This window comes from Heptranchias perlo, chromosome 4 (genome assembly GCF_035084215.1).
Source record: "Heptranchias perlo isolate sHepPer1 chromosome 4, sHepPer1.hap1, whole genome shotgun sequence".
Classification (NCBI taxonomy): domain Eukaryota; kingdom Metazoa; phylum Chordata; class Chondrichthyes; order Hexanchiformes; family Hexanchidae; genus Heptranchias; species Heptranchias perlo.
This window is the reverse complement of record NC_090328.1, coordinates 42,396,224-42,419,566: the sequence shown is the minus strand read 5'-3', so window position 1 is coordinate 42,419,566 and position 23,343 is coordinate 42,396,224. Positions and strand designations below refer to the sequence as shown.

Here is a 23,343-nt window from a genome sequence, read left to right as displayed (position 1 = left end):
ACTCTTTATGTATTTATAAAACATCTTTGGGTTTTCCTTGATTTTACTTGCTAGTATTTTTTCATGCCCTCTCTTTGCTTTCCTAATTTTTAATTTCACTCCTGCACTTTCTATACTCCTCGAGGCTTTCTGCAGTATTGAACTCTCAGTATCTGACATAAGCTTCCTTTTTTTGCTGTATCTTACCCTGTTTGCTCCTTGTCATCCAGGGGGATCTTGATTTGGCAGTCCCACACTTTTTCTTTATGGGAACATGTTTATTCTGAACCCTCCCTTGAATGCCTCCCATTGCTCTGAAACTAATTTACCTTCAAGTAGCTGTTTCCAGTCCACTTTTGCTAAATCACTTCTCAGCTTAGTAAAATTGGCCTTTCCCCAATTGAGAACTTTTACTCCTGTTCTATCTTTGTCCTTTTCCATAACCATGCTAAATCTAACTGAATTATGATCAGTACCAGCAAAATGTTCTCCTACTGATACTCCTTCCACCTGAACAGCTTCATTCCCTAAAACTAAGTCCAGAACTGCACCCACCCACCCCCCTCTTGTTGGGCTTGCCACGTACTAGCTAAAAAAGTTCTCCTGAATGCAATTTAAGAATCCTGTGCCCTCTATACCTTTTACACTGGCTGTATCCCAGTTAATATTAGGGTAGTTGAAATGCCCTACTATTACTGCCCTACTGTTTTTGCACTTCTCAGAAATTTGCCTACATATTTGCTCCTCTATCTCCCTCTGATTGTTTGGGGGTCTATATTACACTCCCAGCAGTGTGATTGCTCCTTTTTTGATCATTAGCTTAACCCATATGGCCTCATTTGATGATCTTTCTAACGTATCATCCCACCTCACAGTTGTAATTGTTTCTTTAACCAATATTGCCAACCCCCCTCCTTTTTCATCCCCCTCTCTATCGTGACTGAAAACCCTGCCTCTCTTTAAGCCATGTTTCAGTAATAGCTGAGATATCATACTTCCATGTGTCTATCTGTGCCCTCAGCTCATCTGCCTTATTTACCAGACACCTTGCATTGAAGCATATACCATTAAGCACTGCTGCACTCTTATGTTGTCTATTTTCTAACCTTTGTTTCCTCTGCCTTCCAAATTCGCTTACTAATTTTTTATTTTCCATTTCCAGCTCCGCTTCTTTCCTTTCTGAATCTATGCTCAGGTTCCCATCCCCCTGCCAAGCTAGTTTAAATCCTCCCTAATAGCACTAGCAAAACTCCCCACGTGGATATTGGTCCCGGCCCTGTTGAGGTGCAACCCGTCCGGCTTGTACAGGTCCCGCCTCCCCCAGAACCGGTCCCAATGCCCCAGGAATCTAAAGCCCTCCATCCTCCACCATCTCTTCAGCCACGCATTCATCTACTCTATCCTATACTCACTAGTGCAAGGCACTGGGAGTAATCCGGAGATTACTACCTTTGACGTCCTGCTTATTAATTACTTTCCTAGCTCCTTAAAATCTGCCTGCAGAACCTCATCCCTCTTTCTACCTATATTGTTGATACCAATATGGACCAATATGACCTCTGGCTGTTCACTCTCCCCCTTCAGAATGCTGATTGGCAAAATAACATTTTTGTTCATATCCAGATGCAACTTTTTGTGTATTTAGTTTCACATTATGTGACAAATACCTATAAAATGTTGATGGCAAATTATGAATCTCACGTATACCCTCATGGTGAAATGCCAAGCAAAGACTTGGCTCTTCCCCAGGGGTCACAGAAGTTTAATTCAACCAAATACTTCCTGAATGAATGGCAGCCTTGCAGAGGCTTGTAGACAGGTCATCTATTTACCCACTCTTTCAAGCAATGAATGATTTGTAGTCTGCAGAGATCTAAAGAAAAGAAAGAACAATGGGGCAAAAAATTGCAGTCAATGGATAAATGTGTACTGCAACCATTTCCTGCTTGCTTCGTATCAAAAAGAACAAAGAGTCTGGCAAAAGAAGATGGGGTGAATTTCCGCACAGGTTCTCCCATTCATCTACCATAACTTTGGCGGAAGAGCCACAGAAACAATATGGTAAGAGATCAAAGATAAAAAAGGGATTGTTACATGGGGGGAGAATTGTACAATGGACATGTTAATTATAGGAGGAAAATTAAAGAGGAAATCTGTGGACAGATCAGGGAGATGAGTAAGAACAACAAGAGATTTTAATAACCCACTCATCGATTGGAGCAGGGAGGGAGTAAACGGAGAAAAGGGAATGAAATTCCTAAAATGTTTGCAGGGCTCCTTTCTCAAGCAATATTTTTGGATGACTACAAGGGAAGAGGCATTGCTAGATATGGTTATGAGTAATGAAATAGATCATGTAAATGAGTTAAAGATGAGTGGGCATCTCAGGAGTGGTGACTATAATGTGATAAAATTTAAGGTCCAAATAGAAAACGAAAGAATAGGGCAGATTTTAGAAAGGCAAGTGAATCCACTGAAGTGAGCTGGAAAAAGAAATTGGCACACAAGACTGATCAACAACAGGATTTTTTTTTAAAAAGATTACAAAGTTGCAGAATAAATGTATACCATTAAAAATGAGGTTACTTCAAATTTCAGAATGCTATGGATAAATAAAGCGGCTAGAAACAAAATAAAATTGAAGAAGAGGACTGGAGGGTGGCCAATGTAATACCTATTTTCAAAAAGGGAGGCAGAGTTAACCCAGGTGAGTGAGTTTAATATCTATGGTCGGGAAAATGTTTGAATCTTTAATTAAAGATGGAATTACTAAATATCTATTGGGGAAGAGGTAAATCTGAAATGGTTAGAAGCCCAATGAAAGATATTATAATGAATAAAAGGAAAGTATTACAGAATTTAGTAAAGGAGGACAAAGTGCTGGGACCTGATGGGATGCCACCAAGAACCCTGAGGGAAAATGGGCAAAACGTATGGAGGGCCAAGAAATTATATTTCAGGGTTCTATTCAGAGTAGCTATATGCCCGAGAATTGGAGAATGGCCAATAAATACTCATTTTCAAAAAGGGGCTAGAGCTATCTGGTTAGTTTAATATCTGTGGTAGAGAAAATTCTTTAATTTTTAATTAAAGATGAAATTACTAAATATCTAAATGAAGAAAAAATAATTAGAAGCAGCCAACATGGATTTTAGAAAAGAAGATCATGCTTGACAAACTTCATAGAGTTCTTTGAGGAGGTGGCAGATATGGTGGATGAAGGAAATGCAGTGGATGTGGTGTACATGGACTTTCAGATAGCCTTCGACAAGAAAGCACACAGGAGACTACTGGAGAAAACAAAGTGCTATGGAATGAGGGGGAGGGTAGGAAATTGTATTAAAAACGGGTTAGAAGGGAGGAAAACAGAAAATAAGAGTTACGGACAGTTTCTCAGAGTGGTTGGAAGAAAATAGCAGTATCTCAATGATTTGTTCTGGGACTGTTCCTGTTCACTATGTACATCAATAGTTTGGATATAGGGTGAGGGAGTGGTGTCCAAATTTGCAGATTATACTAGCATAGAAGCCATAGTAAATAAATCTGAGGACCAAAGGAAGCTGCAATGGGATATTGATAAGATGGTAGCATGGGCAAAAAAGAGTGGTAGATGGAATTCAATAATTGTGATTGGTACATTTTGGTACTAATTATACTTTGAATGGGTGAAAGCTAGGTGATGTAGAAAAGCAAAGGGATTTTACAGTTCACAAGACATTAAAAGCAGCATCACTAGTGGACCCCATAAGAAAAGCTAATGGAATACTTGGTTTTATGGCAAGAGGTATAGAAATATAAAAGTCAAGATGCAAAGGTCAGTCTACATAAAACCTATGATGTGGAGATGCCGGTGATGGACTGGGGTGGACAAATGTAAGGAGTCGCACAACACCAGGTTATAGTCCAACAGCTTTATTTGAAATCACAAGCTTTCGGAGCTTTGCTCTTTCGTCAGGTGAAGGACTATAACCTGGTGTTGTGCGACTCCTTACATTTATATAAAACCTTAGTAAGACCACCAGCTGGATAAGTGTCTGCAGTTTTGGGCTCCACAATATAGGAAGCATGTTAAGGCAATACAATGGGTACAGCAGAGATTCACTAGGATGTCGCCTAGTATGAGAAAATACAAATACAAAGAAAGACTTGAAAAATTGGGGCTATCACGGGGTGATTTAATAGGGATATTTAATATTATGAAGTGGAGATGCCGGTGATGGACTGGCATTTAATATTATGAAGAGATGGGACAGAGTAGATAGAAACAGAGGGGGCAAAGTTGGACCTCGTTTTGCCTGTTTCTCAGGTGCAAACTGGTGCAAAAAGGTCCAATTTTGCGAATCTATATCCCGCACCCTAAGGATGCCTGAAATACATTTGACACCATATCAGCACAAGTGATATTCAGGCATCCCTGGCGGCCGCCTTAAATAAGTGTTTGGCCCCATGCATATGGTATTGAGGGGCTTAGCCTGTTTAATGACCCCTCTCTGAAATTGGTTAGAAACTGTGCACAAGTTTTTCCGGTTCTTTTTGTGGCCTAACCAGCAGTCCTTAAAGGCATTGCTGGAGGCCGATAACAGAAAAGGTTTTTTTTTCTTTTTAACTTACTTTAACGTGGAGCCAGGAGGAGCAGAATTGCTCCTCTTGGCTTGAGGCCTACTGTGGGCCGCTGCTGGCCTCGTTCGCCTGCATCGCCCCCCCTCCTCCATAAATTTATTTAGCTATTGATGTGAAACAGCAACATATAGTTGGGTTAAATAGGATTAATGTCTAATTTAAATTAAAATGTAAAGAGTGCTGTGCCAATTGGGCCAGTGAAGTTTATCACCAGGTAATGCATAATTTTCTTTAGGCTTTACTATAAGTTTAATCAAGTTGTATTTGGTTCAAATGCAGATTCTGCTGGTTTATGTTTCTATTATTGTACATATGCTTTGTACCTGATTGAAGGACAAAGTTCCAGCGAGGGGTGTGAGGTCATCAATTGCAGAGTCATCCACCTGCCAAACAATCTGGACTGAGCCATGGCCATCATCGCGAGAGACTGTAAAGGACACCAGACCAGCTCGATCATCAAATGTCTGTGGTTCTTGAACAGTCACCTAAAAGTACACAATTGTGCTTCATTGTACAATAGCCACAGCTGTATGGTCTGTCTCTCCAACATCACTATCAAAGTTGAAATGGACAATTTGCAATTACTCTTATTCATATAACATAACATTAAAACTATACGGGCTAGAAATTGGGCCGTGTAGCACCCATTGTTCAGGCGCCAAGCAGCCTCCCGAAGTTTCAAAATGGCATCCGGAATGCGCGCGCATGCTTCTAGTGTTACATGCGCCGGACGCCATCTTGGCAAAGGGTTTCGCGCACGCGCAGATAATGAATACCGGCAGCATGTAAAGCAGGGAGAATATGTGATAGATCAGTGTGCAATGCTGATTTAAAGTGACAGACACCATTTTGGCACTTAACGCTCCACTCAACACATTAACCACGAACATCTAAACATGTCTTAGAGTGCCTGGAGGATCCCCCCCACCAGCGCAATTTAAAGGGATCATGCAAGTGTTGCAGGTTAGTTGCTGGATTATTGCTTCTGGTTGCTGGTAGAATAGGGCATGTTTGTTGAAGCTTCCAATACTTAGAGAGTTGTTATAGTATATTTGAGAGTGGTTTGGCAGGTGCTGCCTTACGGTTGGTGTAATTTACAACAATGTTTGAACAAGGTTCCTGGCAACCATGGGTGGTCTGCCAGTGCTCCTGCTGGGCATGGAACATGACTGGGAGCATGCAGAGAGTCCAAGCAGAGCAAGTCAAGCTGCGAGGAGAGGGAGGAGGAGGAGGAGGAGGAGGCGGCGCAGGGCACTGAGCAGAAGGCCATATCTCATGAAGACTTTCAGGGAACACCACTCCTATCTCCAGATGAGCGAGGATCAGTGCATCCGATGGCTGAGGATCACCAAAGAGGTCGTGACGGAGATCTGTCACCTGCTGCAGCCACAACTACAGCCTCAGAGCAGGGCAAGGACCGCACTTGCCTGTAGCTGTGAAGGTAACCGTGGCACTGAACTTCTATGGCTCTGGATCCTTTCAGGCCTCTGCTGGCGAGCTGTGCAAAATCTCACAGTGTGCAGTGCACTGCTGCATAAGGGAGGTCACGGAGGCATTATACGAGATGCGCAACAGGTTCATCACATTCCCCCTTGATAGAGAGAAGCAGAATGAGTGAACATGAGGGTTTGCTTGCATTGCAGGCTTCCCCATGGTGCAGGGTGCCATTGACTGCAATGCATGCTCCACATGTCAACTCGGCCATCTTCACTCCCTCAATGTGCAGATGGTGTGCGACCGCACACAGCGCATTGCGCAGGTCAATGCCCGCGACCCTAGGAGCAGTCACATCGCCTTCGCTATGCGGCAGTCCAACATACCAGCTATCTTTGAACCGGCTCGGCAAGTGAAAGGCTGGCTACTGTGTGACAAGGTCTATCCCAACATGAGGTGGCTCATGACCCCAGTCAGGAACGCATGCACAAGTACAGAGCGGGCCTACAATGAGAGCCATGAGAGCCATGCTGCCACTGTCATTCAGCACACCATGGCATCCGAAAGCAATGTTTCTGCTGCCTGGACCGTTTTGTTGGAGCCCTGCGGTAATCAGCTGAGTGGGTACCAAGACTCATCATGGTATGCTGCATACTGCAGACCCTCATCATTCTGAGGGAACAGCCTTTGCCACCGATTATCCAGCAAGACCCTAAGTCAGAGGAAGAGGCTGAGGAGGAGGAGAATGAGGAAGAGGCTGTGGATGAAGGGGAGGAGACGGATGGAGAAGTGGAGGAAGACACAAGGGGGCAACAGGGAACACTGGCCCTGTCTGCCAGGGCTCTGCGTGCTCACCTGATCCGTGAGCAATATCAATAACGTGAACGGCATTTCCTAACTCACCAACAATCCTACACACCCCACCTGTCCTCTCCCACATGACCATCAAATCGTGCTCCATATGATTACACATTGCTTCCTCCCTCAGCTCAACGCAGAAATAAAAACCACTACCAAATGCAAATTCAAATTCACATTTATAAATTAACAGATGAAATGATGCAAACACAATGAGATCATTCAACCTTGTGCCTGTTGTTCATGTGCCTTTACCTATCCTAGTGCTCCTACAAGGTGCATCCCCAGTGGCTGGAGCATGGGTGGTGGAAGGCTGCTGGCCTTCAACGGAGGAATATGCAGATAGCCTTGGAGGACGACCTCGAGCAGCTCTGGGCTGGGAGGGTCCAGGCTCCAGGCTGTACCATCTCGGCATGGGCTGCAGCAGTCTGGCCTGTTTAGCTGATAGGCAACAGCAAGGGCACTGGAGGATTGGCAGGGGTGGGAGAAGGAATGCTGTCATCCAGACAGAGGACCACAGATTCGACTGCCATGGCACCGCTGCCACTTGTACAGGGTAGTGCCTCAGCACTCCTGGTGATTAGCTGGTCAACAGATTGTTGGAGTGCTGTGATGCCCTGGAAGCCCCGTTCCACGGTGGGACCCAGAGCCACGATAGCAGCAGTCTGGGCTGCCGTTGCAGCAGTCTGAACTTCAACTGAAGCTTGCAGACCTTTGATCATATCGGTTTGTGCTGCAATGACAGCTACTTATGCTGCAGTGGAAGCCACGATATTGTCCAACAGACACTGCGTCATGGTGGGTTCCTCAGGTGTGAAACATAGAAACATAGAACATAGGAGCAAGAGTAGGCCATTCGGCCCTTAGGGCCTGCTCCGCCATTCAAAATGATCATGCCTGATCGTCTAACTCAGTACCCTGTTCCCGCTTTTTCCCCATATCCCTTGATCCCTTTAGCATTAAGAAATATATCTATCTCCTTCTTCAACATATCTAATGACTTGGCCTCCACTGCCTTATGTGGTAGAGAATTCCACAGGTTTACCACCCTCTGAGTGAAGAAATTTCTCCTTATCTCGGTTCTAAATGGCATACCCCGTTTCCTGAGACTGTGACCCCTGGTTCTGGACCCCCCAGCCAGGGGAAACATCCTCCCTGCATCTAGTCTGTCTAGTCCTGTTAGAATTTTATATGTTTCGATGAGATCACCTCTCATCCTTCTAAACTCTCAAGAAATAGGCCTAGTCGACCCAATCTCTCCTCATACGTCAGTCCAGCCATCCCAGGAATCAGTCTGGTAAACCTTCGTTGCACTCCCTCCATGGCAAGGACATCCTTCCTCAGATAAGAAGACCAAAACTGCACACAATACTCCAGATGTGGTAACACCAAGGCCCTGTATAACTGCAGTAAGACATCCCTGCTCCTGCACTCAAATCCTCTTGCAATGAAGGCCAACATACCGTTTGCCTTCCTAACTGCTTGCTGCATCTGAATGCTCGCTTTCAGCAACTGGTGTACAAGGACACCCAGGTCTCGTTGAACCTCCCCTTTTCCCAATCTATCACCATTCAGATAATAATCTGCCTTTCTGTTTTTACAACCAAAGTGGATAACCTCACATTTATCCATGTTATACTGCATCTGCCATGTTCTTGCCCACTCACTCAACTTGTCTAATCACATTGGAGCCTCTTTGCATCCTCCTCGCAGCTCACATTCCACCTCAGCTTTGCGTCGTCTGCAAACTTGGAAATGTTACATTTAGTTCCCTCATCCAAATCATTGATATATATTGTGAACAGCTGGGGCCCAAGCACTGATCCCTGCGGTATCCCACTAGTCACTGCCTGCCACCCGGAAAAAGACTAGTTTATTCCTACTCTCTGTTTCCTGTCTGTCAACCAATTCTCAATCCATGCCAGTATATTCCCCCCAATCCCATGTGCTTCAATTTTGCACATTAACCTCTTGCGTGGGACCTTATCAAAAGCCTTCTGAAAATCCAAATACACCACATCCACTGGTTCTCCCCTATCTATTCTACTAGTTACATCCTCAAAAAACGCCAGTAGATTTGTTAAGCATGATTTCCCTTTCATAAACCCATGCTGACTTTGTCCAATCCCGTTAATGTCTTCTAAGTGTTCTGTTATAATAGACTCTACCATTTTCCCCACTACTGATGTTAGGCTAACTGGTCTGTAATTCTCTGTTTTTTCTCTCCCTCCTTTTTTAAATAGTGGGATTTCATTTGCCACCCTCCACTCTGTAGGAACTGTTCCAGAGTCTATAGAATTTTGGAAGATGATCACCAATGCATCCACTATTTGCAGGGCCACTTCCTTTAGTTCTCTGGGATGTAGATTATCAGGCCCTGGGGATTTGTCAGCCTTTAGCCCCGTTAATTTCCCTAGCACTATTTTCCTACTAATACTGGTTTCCCTCAGTTCCTCCCTCTCACTCGACCCTTGGTTCCCTAACATAACCTCCCAAAAGGAGGTTATTTGTTCCTCCTTTGTGAAGACAGAACCAAAGTATGTGTTCAATTGTTCTGCCATTTCTTTGTTCCCCATTATAATTACCCCCATTTCTGACTGTAAGGGGCCTACATTTGTCTCAACTAATCTTTTTCTCTTGACATATTTATAGAAGCTGTTACAGTCAGTTTTTATGTTCCCTGCTAGTTTACTCTCATACTCTATTTTTCCCCTCTTAATCAATCTCTTTGTCCTCCTTTGCTGAATTCTGAACTGTTCCCAATCCTCAGGCTTGCTGCTTTTTCTGACAATTTTATATGTCTCCTCTTTGGATCTAATACTATCCCTAATTTCTTTTGTAAGCCACGGTTGAGCCACGTTTCCTGTTTTATTTTTGCGCCAGACAGGAAAGAATAATTGTTGTAATTCCTGCATATGTTCTTCAAATATTAGCCATTGCCTATCCACTGTCATTCCTTTTAGTAAAGTTCCCCAATCTATCATAGCCAACTCGCACCTCATACTTTCGTAATTTCATTTATTTAGATTCAGGACCCCAGTTTCGGATTCAACTACTTCACTCTCCATCTTAATGAGGAATTCTATCATGTTATGGTCGCTCTTCCCTAAGGGACCCCGCACAACAAGATTGTAAATTAATCCTTCCTCATTGCACAATACCCAGTCTAGGATCGCCTGTTCTCTAGTTGGTTCCGCAATGTATTGGTCTAGAAAACCATCATGTACACACTCCAGGAATTCCTCCCCCACAGTATTATTGCTAATTTGGTTTGACCAATCTATATGTAGATTAAAGTCACCCATGATTATAGTTGTACCCTTCTTGCATGCGTCTCTAATTTCCTGTTGAATGCCCTCCCCTATATCTCCACTACTGTTTGGGGGCCTGTAGACAACCCCCAACAACGTTTTCTGCCCCTTGGTGTTTCTTAGCTCCACCCATACAGATTCCACATCGTGATTTTCCGAGCCAATATCCTTCCTCACTATTGCATTGATTTCCTCCTTTACTAACAACGTTACCCCACCTCCTTTCCCTTTTTGAATGTCCTTCCTAAATATTGAATACCCCTGGATGTTCAGTTCCCATCCTTGGTCACCCTGCAGCCATGTCTCCGTAATCACAACTATTAATATCTATCTGCGCTGTTAATTCATCTACCTTGTTGCGAATGCTCCACGCATTAAGACACAATGCCTTTAGACTTGTCTTTTTAAGATTGTTAGTTATCTTAGTTTTATTTTGCATATGGCGCTATTTTCTTTTCGCCCTTGTTTTCTCTGCCTTCCACTATTGTTTCTTCCCTTTCTGTCTTTTGTTTCTATCCTTGTTTCTCCCTCCTCTGTCTCTCTGCTCAGGTTCCCATCCCCCTGCCATTCTAGTTTAAACCTTCCCCAACAGCACTAGCAAACACCCCCACGAGGACATCGGTCCTGGTCCTGCTCGGGTGTAACCCGTCCCGCTTGTACAAGTCCCACCTTCCCCAGAACCGGTCCCAATGTCCCAGGAATCTAAATCCCTCCCTCCTACACCATCCCTGCAGCCACACATTCATCTGGTCTATTCTCCTCTTTCTATACTCCCTAGCATGTGGCACTGGTAGTAATCCTGAGATCACTACTTTTGAGGTCCTGCTTTTTAGTTTATCTCCTAACTCCTTAAGTTTACCTTGCAGGAACTCATCCCTTTTTTTAACCTATGTCGTTGGTACCGATATGGACCACGACTACTGGCTGTTCACCCTTCCCCTCCAGAATACCCTGCAGCCGCTCCGTGACATCCTTGACCCTAGCACCAGGGAGGCAACATACCATCCTGGAGTCACATTTGCGGCTGCAGAAACGCATCTGTTCCCCTTACAATTAAATCCCCTATCAACATAGCCTTGCCACTTTTATTCCTCCCCTCCGGTGCAGCAGAGCCACCCGTGGTGCCACGAACTTGGCTCTTGCTGCTGTCCCCTGATAAGCGATCGCCCCCAACAGTATCCAAAGCGGTATATCTGTTTGAGAGGGAGATGGCCCCAGGGGACTCCTGCTCTACCTGCCTTGTCCTTTTACTCTGCCTGGCGGTCACCCATTTCCTTTCAGCCTGCGTAATCTTTACTTGCGGTGTGACACCTCACTGAACGTGCTATCCACGATAATCTCAGCATCGCGGATGCTCCACAGTAAATCCACCTGCAGCTCCAGCTCTGAAATGCGGTTAGCCAGTAGCTGCAGCTGGACACACTTCCTACACTCATGGTCACCAGGGACACCTGTAGTGTCCATTACTTCCCACATAGTGCAAGAGGAGCATATCACGGGTGCGAGCTCTGCTGCCATGACTTGCCTTCGATTTGCACTGCGTTCACCTCTCGGACTCTCTTCCCGCTCTCTAGACTCTCCTTTTACACTGCACTCACCTCTCGGACTCTCCTTTTGCACTGCGCTCACCTCTCGGACTCTCTTCTCGCTCTCGGACTCTCCTTTTGCACTGCGCTCACCTCTCGGACTCTCTTCTCGCTCTCGGATTCTCCTTTTACACTGCGCTCACCTCTCGGACTCTCCTCTCACTTTTGGACTCTCCTCCTGCTCTCGGACTTTCCTTTTACACTGCGCTCACCTCTCGGACTCTCCTCTCACTTTCGGACTCTCCTCTCACTTTCGGACTCTCCTCTCACTTTCGGACTCTCCTCTCACTTTCGGACTCTCCTCTCACTTTCGGACTCTCCTCTCACTTTCGGACTCTCCTCTCACTTTCGGACTCTCCTCTCACTTTCGGACTCTCCGCCCGCTCTCGGGAGTCTTCTTTTACACTGCGCTCACCTCTCGGACTCTCCTCTCACTTTCGAACTCTCCTCCTGCTCTCGGACTCTCCTTTTACACTGCGCTCACCTCTCGGACTCGCCTCTCACTTTTCGGACTCTCCTCCTGCTCTCGGGACTCTCCTTTTACACCGCGCTCACCTCTCGGACACTCCTCCTGCTCTCGGACTCTATGGAGTGTGCTGATGGAGCTGACCACCAATTCCATGGGGTACGGATGGGCTCCAAGCTCCGTGCGAAGCCCTGTGCCAAGTTCGAGGTGGACTCCTCCATGCCCCTTGACCTTGCGCGCAGGCTTTCTGGCAGGCTTTCCAGTGCACCAAGCATTTGGTGGTGTACGTCCATCAGCCTTCTTCTGTAGCCTGGCCCATCGAAGTCATCATCTAATCCTCGGCAGCAGAACCATTGTGCAACCTCGCCCTCCGGCGAGCTGGCACCCGTGGTATCCGTTCCCCCCGCCCCGGCTCCTGCGCACTTGTGCCCGGTGTTTCACCACGTGCAGATCCCTCCTCTAACCTAGCCTCTAAAGGACGTGCAGTGTCAGTCTCTGAGCTGGTGGACGCGAGGGTCAGATCGAGTTACGGTGCAGCTTCAGTGTCAGTGTCCTCCTCCTCCTCCTCCACCACCTCGGACGGTGTCGGCTCCAGTTCTTGGGTATCTGCAATGACAAAGGGAAACTGGTTGAGTTGTGAAGCAGGGAGAGGAGCAATTAAGATATGCTTGCTGACACCATCTGCAGCAAGAGTCAGAAAAGATTGTGGGAAACAAGGAGGATTAGGTATGCAGAGACCCCCTTCGTCGGGACTTCCAGCGCTGCCGGTGGCCAAGTCTGCAGCGATGACCCGCCCAATGATGCGCAACACTGTTTCCTCCAGGGGGGTGAGAACGTGTAGTCATGCCTGTCCACCCTCAGATCTCTGCCGGCTGTTATGCGCCACCTTCTCCTGCAAGACAAAGGGAAGTGAGCCAGTATCTTGCCAGGTGTCTGGGTGATGTGCCTGTCACGGTCGAATAGCTGCCAGGTGTGTGTGAGACCTGTGAGTGGTGGTTGTGTGGCCTGCAAGTGTGGTACTATGTGAGCGTGAGATGCAGCATCCGAAGTGCAGCATTGCGTACGGATGGGCAGAGTTTGTTGGTGGGTGGGTGACAGGGGGTGTCGTGCGTGGAGCAGTGTTGCAGATGATAGGATGTGCCACTTGACACTTGCATTCACTCATCTTGACCACTCGTGTCAAATCACTGAACTTTTCTCGGCCCTGCTCCCATGTGCGCGGTGCCATGCTCCTGGCATTCACCTCCTGTGTCACTGCCTCCGCAGCTGGTGTCTGGAGGGTCTCCTACCACCCCGCGGGTACAGGATGGTCCTCCTTTCGTCTACTCCCTCCACCAGGGCCTCCAGTGTGTCGTCTGAAAACCTTGGTGCGTGCTCTCTTGCCAGTCCAGCAATCCTGCCTGCCATTCTGCACTGCTCTCATTGACTGTGCACCTCCCCTTTAAGAGATGCAGGCTGCCTTTAACTAGTGCTGGCCACGCCCCATTTCGGGCCGCCTCCTCCTTGTGCGTGCAGCCTCTCAACAGCGCGGGTAGCGCTGGCTGTACATAAAAATCATGGTAATGATCAGGCCGTACGAATCTTATGTGTTGCCTGCATCGGATGCACCGGGCGCGGGTTAATCGCGCACCACAATGCCCGCGCCTGGACTCAGGGGTTATCAAATTTAACCCCCTACATTCCATGACCAACATACATGATCCACGAATGGTGGGGAAATAAATAAGGATGAAGCGGAGAGATTTGGGGATCAGCAGACTTGATACTTAACATGTCCAATCACTACAAAGCAGCAATCAACAAAACAAACAGAACGTTAAACTATATAGCCCAAAGTCAGAGGAACCATAAAAAGCTCTAGTCAGACTACACCTTGAGTGCTATATTCAGTTCTGGTTATTCGGCATAAGGAGACGTATTAAGCCCTAGAGATGGTACAGAGAACAGACATTAAACTGATGACCCATGTCAGAGAACTGAGTTATGAAAGAAGACCTGGATAGACTTGAGTTTTTCAGCCTTGAAAGGAGGCAATAGAGAGGGGATTTCCTAGAAGTACATCAGATATTTAGCGCTATAGGAAAGGAAATACTACTTCAAATTAAACTGTGACAGGAGGACAAAGAGGCACAGATTCGAAGTAGTGAAAGCCAAATTTAATGCTGATATTAATATTTTCTTTCAATACAAAGAGCAGTCAAAACGTGGAATGAAATCCTGGGTAGGATAGTGGAGCCAAAATCCCTGGAATAACTTAAGAAACAGCTGACACTGTGATGGGGGACTGTAACTTCTTGTTGTTTGGATGAGCTAGATGGGTTCTCATCTGTATCTATGTTGTAATGTTAATCATCAGGAATGTGGCTAAAAGGGAAGGCAGAAGCAAAAGTAGCCAGAAGCTAAAGTAGCCAGAAGAAGGTGAAAAAAATAAAAAATTAATATATTGCATCGTTAGTTAGATTTTAAGGGACTTCTTCACTGCACAGGACCTCCAACCAACACTATACACCAGATACATCGACGACATTTTCTTTCTATGGACCCACGGTGAGGAATCACTAAAGAGACTACACGATAACATCAACAAGTTCCATCCCACCATCAAGCTCACCATGGACTACTCCTCAGAATCAGTTTCTTTCTTGGACACACGAATCTCCATCAAAGACGGGCACCTCAGCACCTCACTCTACCGCAAGCCCACGGACAACCTCACGATGCTCCACTTTTCCAGCTTCCACCCTAACCACGTCAAAGAGGCCATCCCCTATGGACAGGCCCTGCAAATACACAGGGTCTGCTCAGACGAGGAGGAACGCGATGGACACCTACAGACGCTGAAAGACGCCCCAGTAAGAACGGGATATGATGCTCGACTCATCGATCGACAGTTCCGACGGGCCACAGCGAAAAATCGCGTAGACCTCCTCAGAAGACTAACACGGGACGCAACCAACAGAGTACCCTTCGTCGTCCAGTACTTCCCCGGAGCGGAGAAACTACGCCATGTTCTCCGCAGCCTTCAACATGTCATCAATGATGACGAACACCTCGCTATGGCCATCCCCACACCTCCACTACTCGCCTTTAAACAGCCACCCAACCTCAAACAAACCATCGTTCGCAGCAAATTACCCAGCCGTCAGGAGAACAGCGTCCACGACACCACACAACCCTGCCACGGTAACCTCTGCAAGACATGCCAGATCATCGACACAGATACCACCATCACACGAGAGGACACCACCTACCAGGTGCACGGTTCATACTCCTGTGACTCGGCCAACGTTGTCTACCTCATACGTTGCAGGAAAGGATGCCCCAGAGCATGGTACATTGGCGAGACCATGCAGACGCTGCGAAAACGGATGAACGGACACCGCGCAACAATCGCCAAACAGGAGGGTTCTCTCCCTGTCAGGGAACACTTCAGCAGTCATGGACATTCAGCCACCGACCTTCGGGTAAGCACACTCCAAGGCGGCCTTCGAGACACACGACAACGCAAAATCGTCGAGCAGAAATTGATAGCCAAGTTCCGCACCCACGAGGACGGCCTCAACTGGGATCTTGGGTTCATGTCACACTACACGTAACCCCACCAGCGAACAAATGTTATCTGTTTTTAATATAACGGGTCATTGACTGTCTTCCTGATCTCTTTTTTTTGGGGGGTTTGTATATTCGGTGGCCTTTTTAGGTGACACCTTTCTGTCTGCTCACTGTGATTGCCTTGGCAACGGGCAGTAATCACCAGGCATTGTTCTGTGATTTTAAAATGCGAAGGATTCGAAAATGTCATTTCCACACCACCTGAGGAAGGGGGAAGCCTCTGAAAGCTTGTGGGATTAAAAATAAAATTGTTGGACTATAACTTGGTGTTGTAAAATTGTTTACAGTTTTTATTATAAGAGAATGGGGCTTGCTGATGCGCTCCATGTATTAGTAGAATTGCGATATTGAGACTCATCAGCACTAAGTTTTTTGTCTCCAATTACGTAACTTTTCTTGTTAACTTTGCAGATATCCATCCTTAGCCAGATTGTAAACAAATATTATAACTATTGAATGTGTGCAGGAAGATTGATAAAGAGGGAAAAAATATACTCACAGATCGTTCCTCAAACCCAAACATTCCAACAGGTGAGTCATTATTTGGAATGTTGACAGTAACTACAATGTCATCCCCCATTTTGGCACCTCCTGTCACTTGGGTCAGGGTAACACTGAATGTCTCCAGAAATTCTGTCAGGTTATCATCCACTATAATGATCTCTAGAAAAGCAGAAGACTACAAAAAGAGAAGGTTGAAAACATATTCCATACTGTGAGTTTATATTTCAGCAATTTGCAGTTAAGAGAGTTTGAGGCTGGAGCATCATTTTTGTTAAATACTGCATCTATCTCATGAAGACTTATTTAAACTTGAGGTTGTAGATGCAACAGCTATTTAAAAATGTGCAACATTTATGCAGATTATGTAGTACTTCTGAAACTTTGAACCAAACAGTGTCATGGTACAATGATAATGGATAAAACTTGCAAATGGATTTCAAACTGTGAATTATTTTTATCCAGTCAGTGTTTTTTTTATAATTGTAACAGTGAAAGCTTTTTCAAAAAAAATTCATTTAAAATACTCAATAACTTATTTACTTATTTTGCCCCATTTCCCTTTATTTTTGGTCCCTGCAGACTCGAATAATTCCAATGCTCTCCTGGCAGGCCTTCCATCTTCCACCCTCCGTAAATTTAAGCTCATCCAAAATTCTACTGCCCATATCCTAACTCGCACCAAGTCTCGTTCACCCATCACCCCTGTGCTCACTAGCCTGCTTTAACTCCCAATCAACCAACACCTCGATTTTAAAATTCTCATCATTAGTGTTCAAATCCCTCCATGGCCTACCCCCTCCCTCCCTATCTCTGAAACCTCCTCCAGCCCTACATTCGTCCTTCAACTTTGCAATCCTCCAACTCTACACACCCCATTTCCTTCGCCCCACTATTGGCAGCCGTGCCTTCAACCGTCTAGGCCCGAAGGTCTGGAATTTCCTGCCTAAACCTCTCCGCCTCTCTCTCCTCCTTTAAGATGCTCCTTAACACCTACATCTTTGACCAAGCTTTTGGTCACCTGTCCTATTGTCTCCTTCTTTGGCTTGTGTCAATTTTTGTCTGATTACGATCCTGTGGAGCTTTTACATCTTTATTACATTAAACAACAACTTGCTATATAAATGCAAGTTGTTGTTTACTCACATCAGAGAGTTTGTCATTAGGAATCCTTTGAGCTGATATGTTCAGTGAAAATGGAAAACAATAGGTGGATACCAGGCAGATCAGGCTGCTGAAAGGTTCCCTTTGCTCTCTTGCCCACGCCTGCACCCCAACATCTGTCGAGAGGTAGCAAACCTCACTTTGGCAGACATTGTTGGTGGAGGCTCCTTTTCTCAATGGCGGCTCCTTTTCTCAATGGCGGCTGTGTCAGTAGACCTCCCAGTGGCATCACAATGAGATGTGAATACCCAACTAACCCTAATGCTAGAAGGTTATTCAGACATCTCCCTATGTCATGCTTTACATGTACTGCATAAAAGAAGGCATGCCAGGGTGATCAAGAGCCAGCGTTGCTTGTTTGACCGCACATGACAAGATGGCACTAACCATTTCTGTGGCTCATGACAAATGCAACTGGGAATGACCGTGGTAACCTGCCTGCTCTGAAAGTGGATCCGAAGAGGGGGTAGATGCCAAACTCTGGTTTCTACTGCAGGGAAATAGCAGCTACCATGCAGCATAGTTTGCACATGTGCAGGGATAGCAATGGTCAGCGGTGGCCTGAAACTTGGCTGCACTATCTTGCAGGCATGCAGCAGTGCTGACTTATGGGATGGTGCTTTAGAGTGGCAGAGAGGAAAAGCTACTGATTTCAGCAGCTATCAAAGGAGGCCAAGTTCTGGAATGTACAATCACTTGTCTGCAGACTCATGCCTGCACCTAAGGGTCCCTTTCCCTTCACCCTGGCCTGCCACTTCTTAATCCCATGCCCCTTTAGCCTTGGCAAAGGTTGCTGATGCGTTAAAATCCCTTTTAATGCTCTCCAGAAGTTTTCAAATTTTTTGTTTCCCTCCTTTAACTGTCGCCTTTTAAAAAAATTTGACCTATATACAATATTCATCTCCGACCAGTGGAGTTTCCGCATGGAATTGTGACTCTTTATGAAAATAAGATTAGACACAAAAATTGCGTACTATTTGCACTTGAGATTCTGGCAGGTCTTAGTGCAATGCATCCTAGAGCTGTTCTACACCTGAAGACGAAAACCATCCCAGACTATTTCCAGTGATTAAGGGGTCTAGAATGAGGGGACATAGATATGAGGTCAAATGTAAGAAATTTAGGAGAGAGAGCAGGAGAAACTTTTTACGCCGAGAATTGAAAGGCTGCAGAATGCACTACAGGTTTTAGTGACCAACGCAGACATCAGGGGCATGATTTTAATATACTGGCGGGAAGAGTCCGGTGGCAGGAGATATGATTTGCGGGTGCGAAACCCGGAAGGGAAGTAGGCAGGTCACAATGAAGCCAATCAATGCCTCTTCCAGGTTGTGCGCCCGGCAGCCAGCCTGATTGACAGGCTGGCTACCGACAGAAGCTACACATCCGAGAGGTGGGGTGGGGGGGGGGGGGGGGCGGGGGGGGGGGGTGGCGGAGAAAGAGAGAGAGACCTCATCGACCATTGGGATAGAGATGTGGGGGGGGGGGTGCGGAACGAAGATTAGAGTGGAGACATCGGACATCAGGATCAGAGTGGAGATATCCGACATCGGTTGGGGGGGGGGGGGTGGGGGGGTGTCCAGGCAACATCGTTTTTAAGGTCTGTTTATTTGTTTTTACAATGGGAAATGTAATTTTATTTAGTCTATTTTTCGTTGATCCGGCTCTTTTCGCCTGGTTTTACCAGGCGTGAATCGAAAGCCGTGGGACAGCTGCCCAGGTAACGTTAAAATCTTTTTACGTGTCCAATACACAAAAAATAAATTACCTTATGTACTTCAATGAGGTACAATTGCCCCTTTAATTATCAGCCCGCCAGATTTAAGTGGGGGAGGGACTTCCTAATGACTGATGTTCGCACGCACACAGATTTGCCTGAGTCGCATTCAAAAATGTACGGGTTCCAGCCAGGATGTCTGCCTGCTCCCAAAAACAACGATTTTGATTACTTCGCCGTCCCCAACCCACTCGTTTTTCCCTTTTAAAATCCTGCCCAAGGAGCCAAAATTCAATTTCAGTGGAGCCGAAAAAATAGCTGGTCGTGGATCGGCCGCCTGTTCTACACCAGACTGATTTTCATTGGGCCAGGTGTATAACAGGCAGCCAATCCACTACTGTCCCTTTTGGGCCTTCACCAAAGTTGAATTTTATCCCCTATGCCAACACTTAAGAATAGGTTAAAAAGATGGTTGAAGGAAAGGGGGATAAAGGGATATTGGTAAAGGGTAATGACATGGGATTAGGACTACTGCTTGTGTGAAGGATAAATACCAACATGGACTGGTTGAGCCAAACAGCCTGTTTTCATGTAATTTCTACATAATTCCATATAAAATAAGAGCCTACCTTTCCATCAGCAAATGTGAAGTTTCCATAGGCTGGTGTAAAATCTGAGAAATTGGCACTTCCAGGCAGTGCTTCCCAAGCTACATTTACTTCTCCAAATTTACCAGAGCTGCGGATCACCAGCAATTTCAGAAGGTTTCTTGGAGGGGCCACCTCATAAGCAGCAACTGCACCAGTTTCGTCCTGAGAACATTGGTCAGAAATCAACATTTATTATGCAGCATTACTTTCATAAGATTTAAAAAAAACTGGTAAAGCTTACGTATCAACGCATCATTTTATGCAAGAATGTTCATTATATATTGCAAAATTTCAAATGAAGGTATGTACTTTTCTTTAGTGAGGGGGTTTAAGATTTTGTTTTTCACTTGAATGTATACCCAAACTATTGAGGGTAATACAGTGGTGTGTATCTTTTTGTTAGACACTTAATGAAAATACCCTATAAATGTCAACATGTTCTGTCAAAATAGATTGTATAACATGTCACTAACTTCCACTTTACTACACCACAACAACCTTTAAAACCGATTGGGGCTAGCAATGGTCAGGTAGATATTTGCAGAGGCCCAGGACAGCATTCATGCACAAAATTCTTTAAAAAACACTCACCATCAGCAGTTTAGAAGTGGCCTTCAGTGGTTCCCATGAAGGACCGGTGGTTTGGCCACTTTACATACAGTCTGAGTGGGTGGGTGCCATGTGTTTGTGGTTCAAAATTGTATTGGGGTCCTATGATGCTTCTCTCAGATTCTAGTTGGAGTCTTGGATGCCTATTTTCCAGCCTGCTCCAGGATCACAGTGGGCCAGATGTTGGTGGGATGGAGGTGTTAGTCCCTCATTTGAATTTTGGTCTCTCAACGCCCCGTTACCACCAAAATACTGGCCGGGAGAGAGACCAAACCGTCCCTAAACCCTGCCTCCGACCAAATTTTGGATTTAGCAAAAGGATACAACACTAGCCCTTATCCTACTCCACTGCTAATCCCAAACCCACTGCCCAAATTATGGTGAATCAAGCCGCTTGGAATTGTGGTCGTCACAAAAGGTTAGTGAGAGCTCCATCCCCAGACATTCCTTTTTCTTTGAAGAGCGTTTACATTGCTCCTATCTATACAAAAGATTCCTGTATTCTATGCCAACCCTGCTCCGTAAACATATATCAGAAGGATTTCAGTCACCTGCTCTAATCATTTTCATTAGTTCCTTACTTGCCACTTTGCAACATTTCCATGTTTTCTCTTTCTCACTATTTTCCTAATTTACCTTTGAAAAAAACTGCTGAATGTCATCATTCTGGGTATTTAAATAGTACCAACAGACACGAATAATATTGGCATATTATATGTTTATCAGTGTCTGAATTAGTACAAAATACTGAGCCATCAGTTTCAACAAATGCTTCAACACAGAATTTTTTTTAATTTCGGAAGGAAAATTCTGATTGGGTTTGATATTATTTGTTGTCATCTACCACAAGAACTGCTGTTGTTAGATTTATTAATCTTTAAGAGACTACTTCTAGAAACTGCATCTGCACTATATTAAAGTTTAAACATTAAGAGACTATCAAACTTACATGTAAACATTGCAGGCCAAAGAAACAGAAAAAACAGGAAACAGCAAAAATATGACCAAACTGTAACAATTATTTCAGCATACGATTAGAGCAAAAAGTTCAATAATCCTTAAATACTTTAGGTGTAGTATTTCAATGAACAAGCACCACTTTATCTCTATATCACATAGTAAATCATACCCTTGTTACATTGAACTGAATGATTCCTCTGGGGTCACCATTCTCTTCAATTGTTATTTCTGCCAGTTCCATTCCTAAACGCTTCACACTGGGTTGCCCTCCAACAAATGCAGTATCAGTCAGTTTCACACTGGTAATGTTAACTAGAAAGCTTTCACGTAATTCAGGAATGTTATCCTTTCAAATTAAGAAAAAGATTTTTAAATAAGATCCAAATAAAAGGCACATTTATTTAAAATGTCACACAGTAGTGCTGCTTTCCCGTGCTACTGTAACAGTACAGTAAGTATAACTAAGCTGATTTGAATCAAAAAAAAGATCAAGTGTCCCTTTACTAAGAATGGTTTCCATTTCACAGAATCATAGAAATTACACCACTGGAAGTCATTTAACCCATCACACCTGTGCCAGTGCTAGCTCATCGACTTGAACTATCTACTCCATTGCCATTTTTCTGCCCTATCCCCACATCCTTTTACATTCTTCCTTTTCAAATATTTATCTAATTGACCTTATAAATAATGTTATATTTTCTGTCTCGATAGCTATTTATGGAAAACATCCCATGTTCTAATGGTCCTCTGTAATAGAAGCTCTTCCAACATCTTCCTTTGTTCTACTGGTGATCGTCCTGAGTCTACTTGGCCGATTTTAACCACCCCGTCCATTGGGAATGGCTCGAGCGGGGTGGGGGTTGATGGTGGGGTTTGCGGCATGTCCTCGACTTGTTCCTACCCTACACCATTTTTACTTACCCGTCTTCAGGCACAGAAAGCCCGCCCCGCTGCAAAGGCGCAGGGACCTAATTTAAATGGCAGTGTCGCACTCCGATGACACCATGGCACATGCCATTTTAACCGCGGGCCCGACTACGGTCCACATTGTTTCCGGCCCACAAGTAAAAGCTGGCAGCAGCAAGGATACAGGTCCAGGTAAGTCCTTTTTAAAAATTGTTTTTATAGGTTCCTTGTGGGCCAAGAGGAGCAGAATACCTTGGCCTTCCCTGCCCTGGGCTTCATCCCACCCTCCTGATCATGAACTTCCTGACCCCCACCCCAATCCCCATTTACCTTGCTGGGGACCATTTCTGTGGGTCCCCAGTGGCCCATTAATTTTGACTCCCGCCCGCTAGCGGTGACATCATTCCCGCTGGCTTCGGGCGGGATTCAGAATTATGGAATGAGTTAAAATCTCCCGGGCCTCATGATCTAGGGGGCCTAAAGGTTCTTCACTCCTTTTGGCATCCGCACCCCCGATTCCCATGTCGAGTTAAAATTGGCCCTTATATTCCCTTATTACCAAGCAAAGAAAAAATATAGTCCAATGTTGGTTACTAAGTTGATGGAAAGAGTCATTGGCAAGCAAACAAAACCTCTACCATATTTCTTACTGCAGAGCTACCCACTGTTATTTTATCATCAGTATAATATATCAAGGACTAATTGTAAATACTTTTGAAAAAGAAAATAATAATCACCAGCTTCAAGAAACTTACAGGTAATATTGTAATTCTAATCAAAGCCTGTGTGGTATTCTCCTTTATAATTACTGTGCCATGGCTTGTGGTGTAATCCTGGTTCGCAGCTGCTTGGTTAACGGATAGGAGCAAAAGATCTGGTTTGGTACTGTACTGGACAGCAACATCTCCCACAAATCCTTGTTCACGAATAATTGTTAAAGTGACATTAATTGCATCAACTGTAAAAA

General features: G+C 45.1%; 1 protein-coding gene across 1 annotated transcript in view; it reads right to left on the bottom strand.

Annotated features, from left to right (window-relative positions):
* adgrv1 (adhesion G protein-coupled receptor V1) overlaps positions 1-23,343 on the bottom strand; it is a 507,287-nt gene that overhangs the window by 266,452 nt on the left and 217,492 nt on the right. The window contains exons 54-58 of the mRNA XM_067982173.1: positions 23,132-23,334; positions 21,637-21,813; positions 19,878-20,060; positions 16,366-16,545; positions 4,923-5,084 (exon numbers count right to left, since the gene is read on the bottom strand). Coding sequence (XP_067838274.1) covers positions 4,923-5,084; positions 16,366-16,545; positions 19,878-20,060; positions 21,637-21,813; positions 23,132-23,334 — 905 coding nt within the window. The remainder of the gene's footprint in view (positions 1-4,922; positions 5,085-16,365; positions 16,546-19,877; positions 20,061-21,636; positions 21,814-23,131; positions 23,335-23,343) is intronic.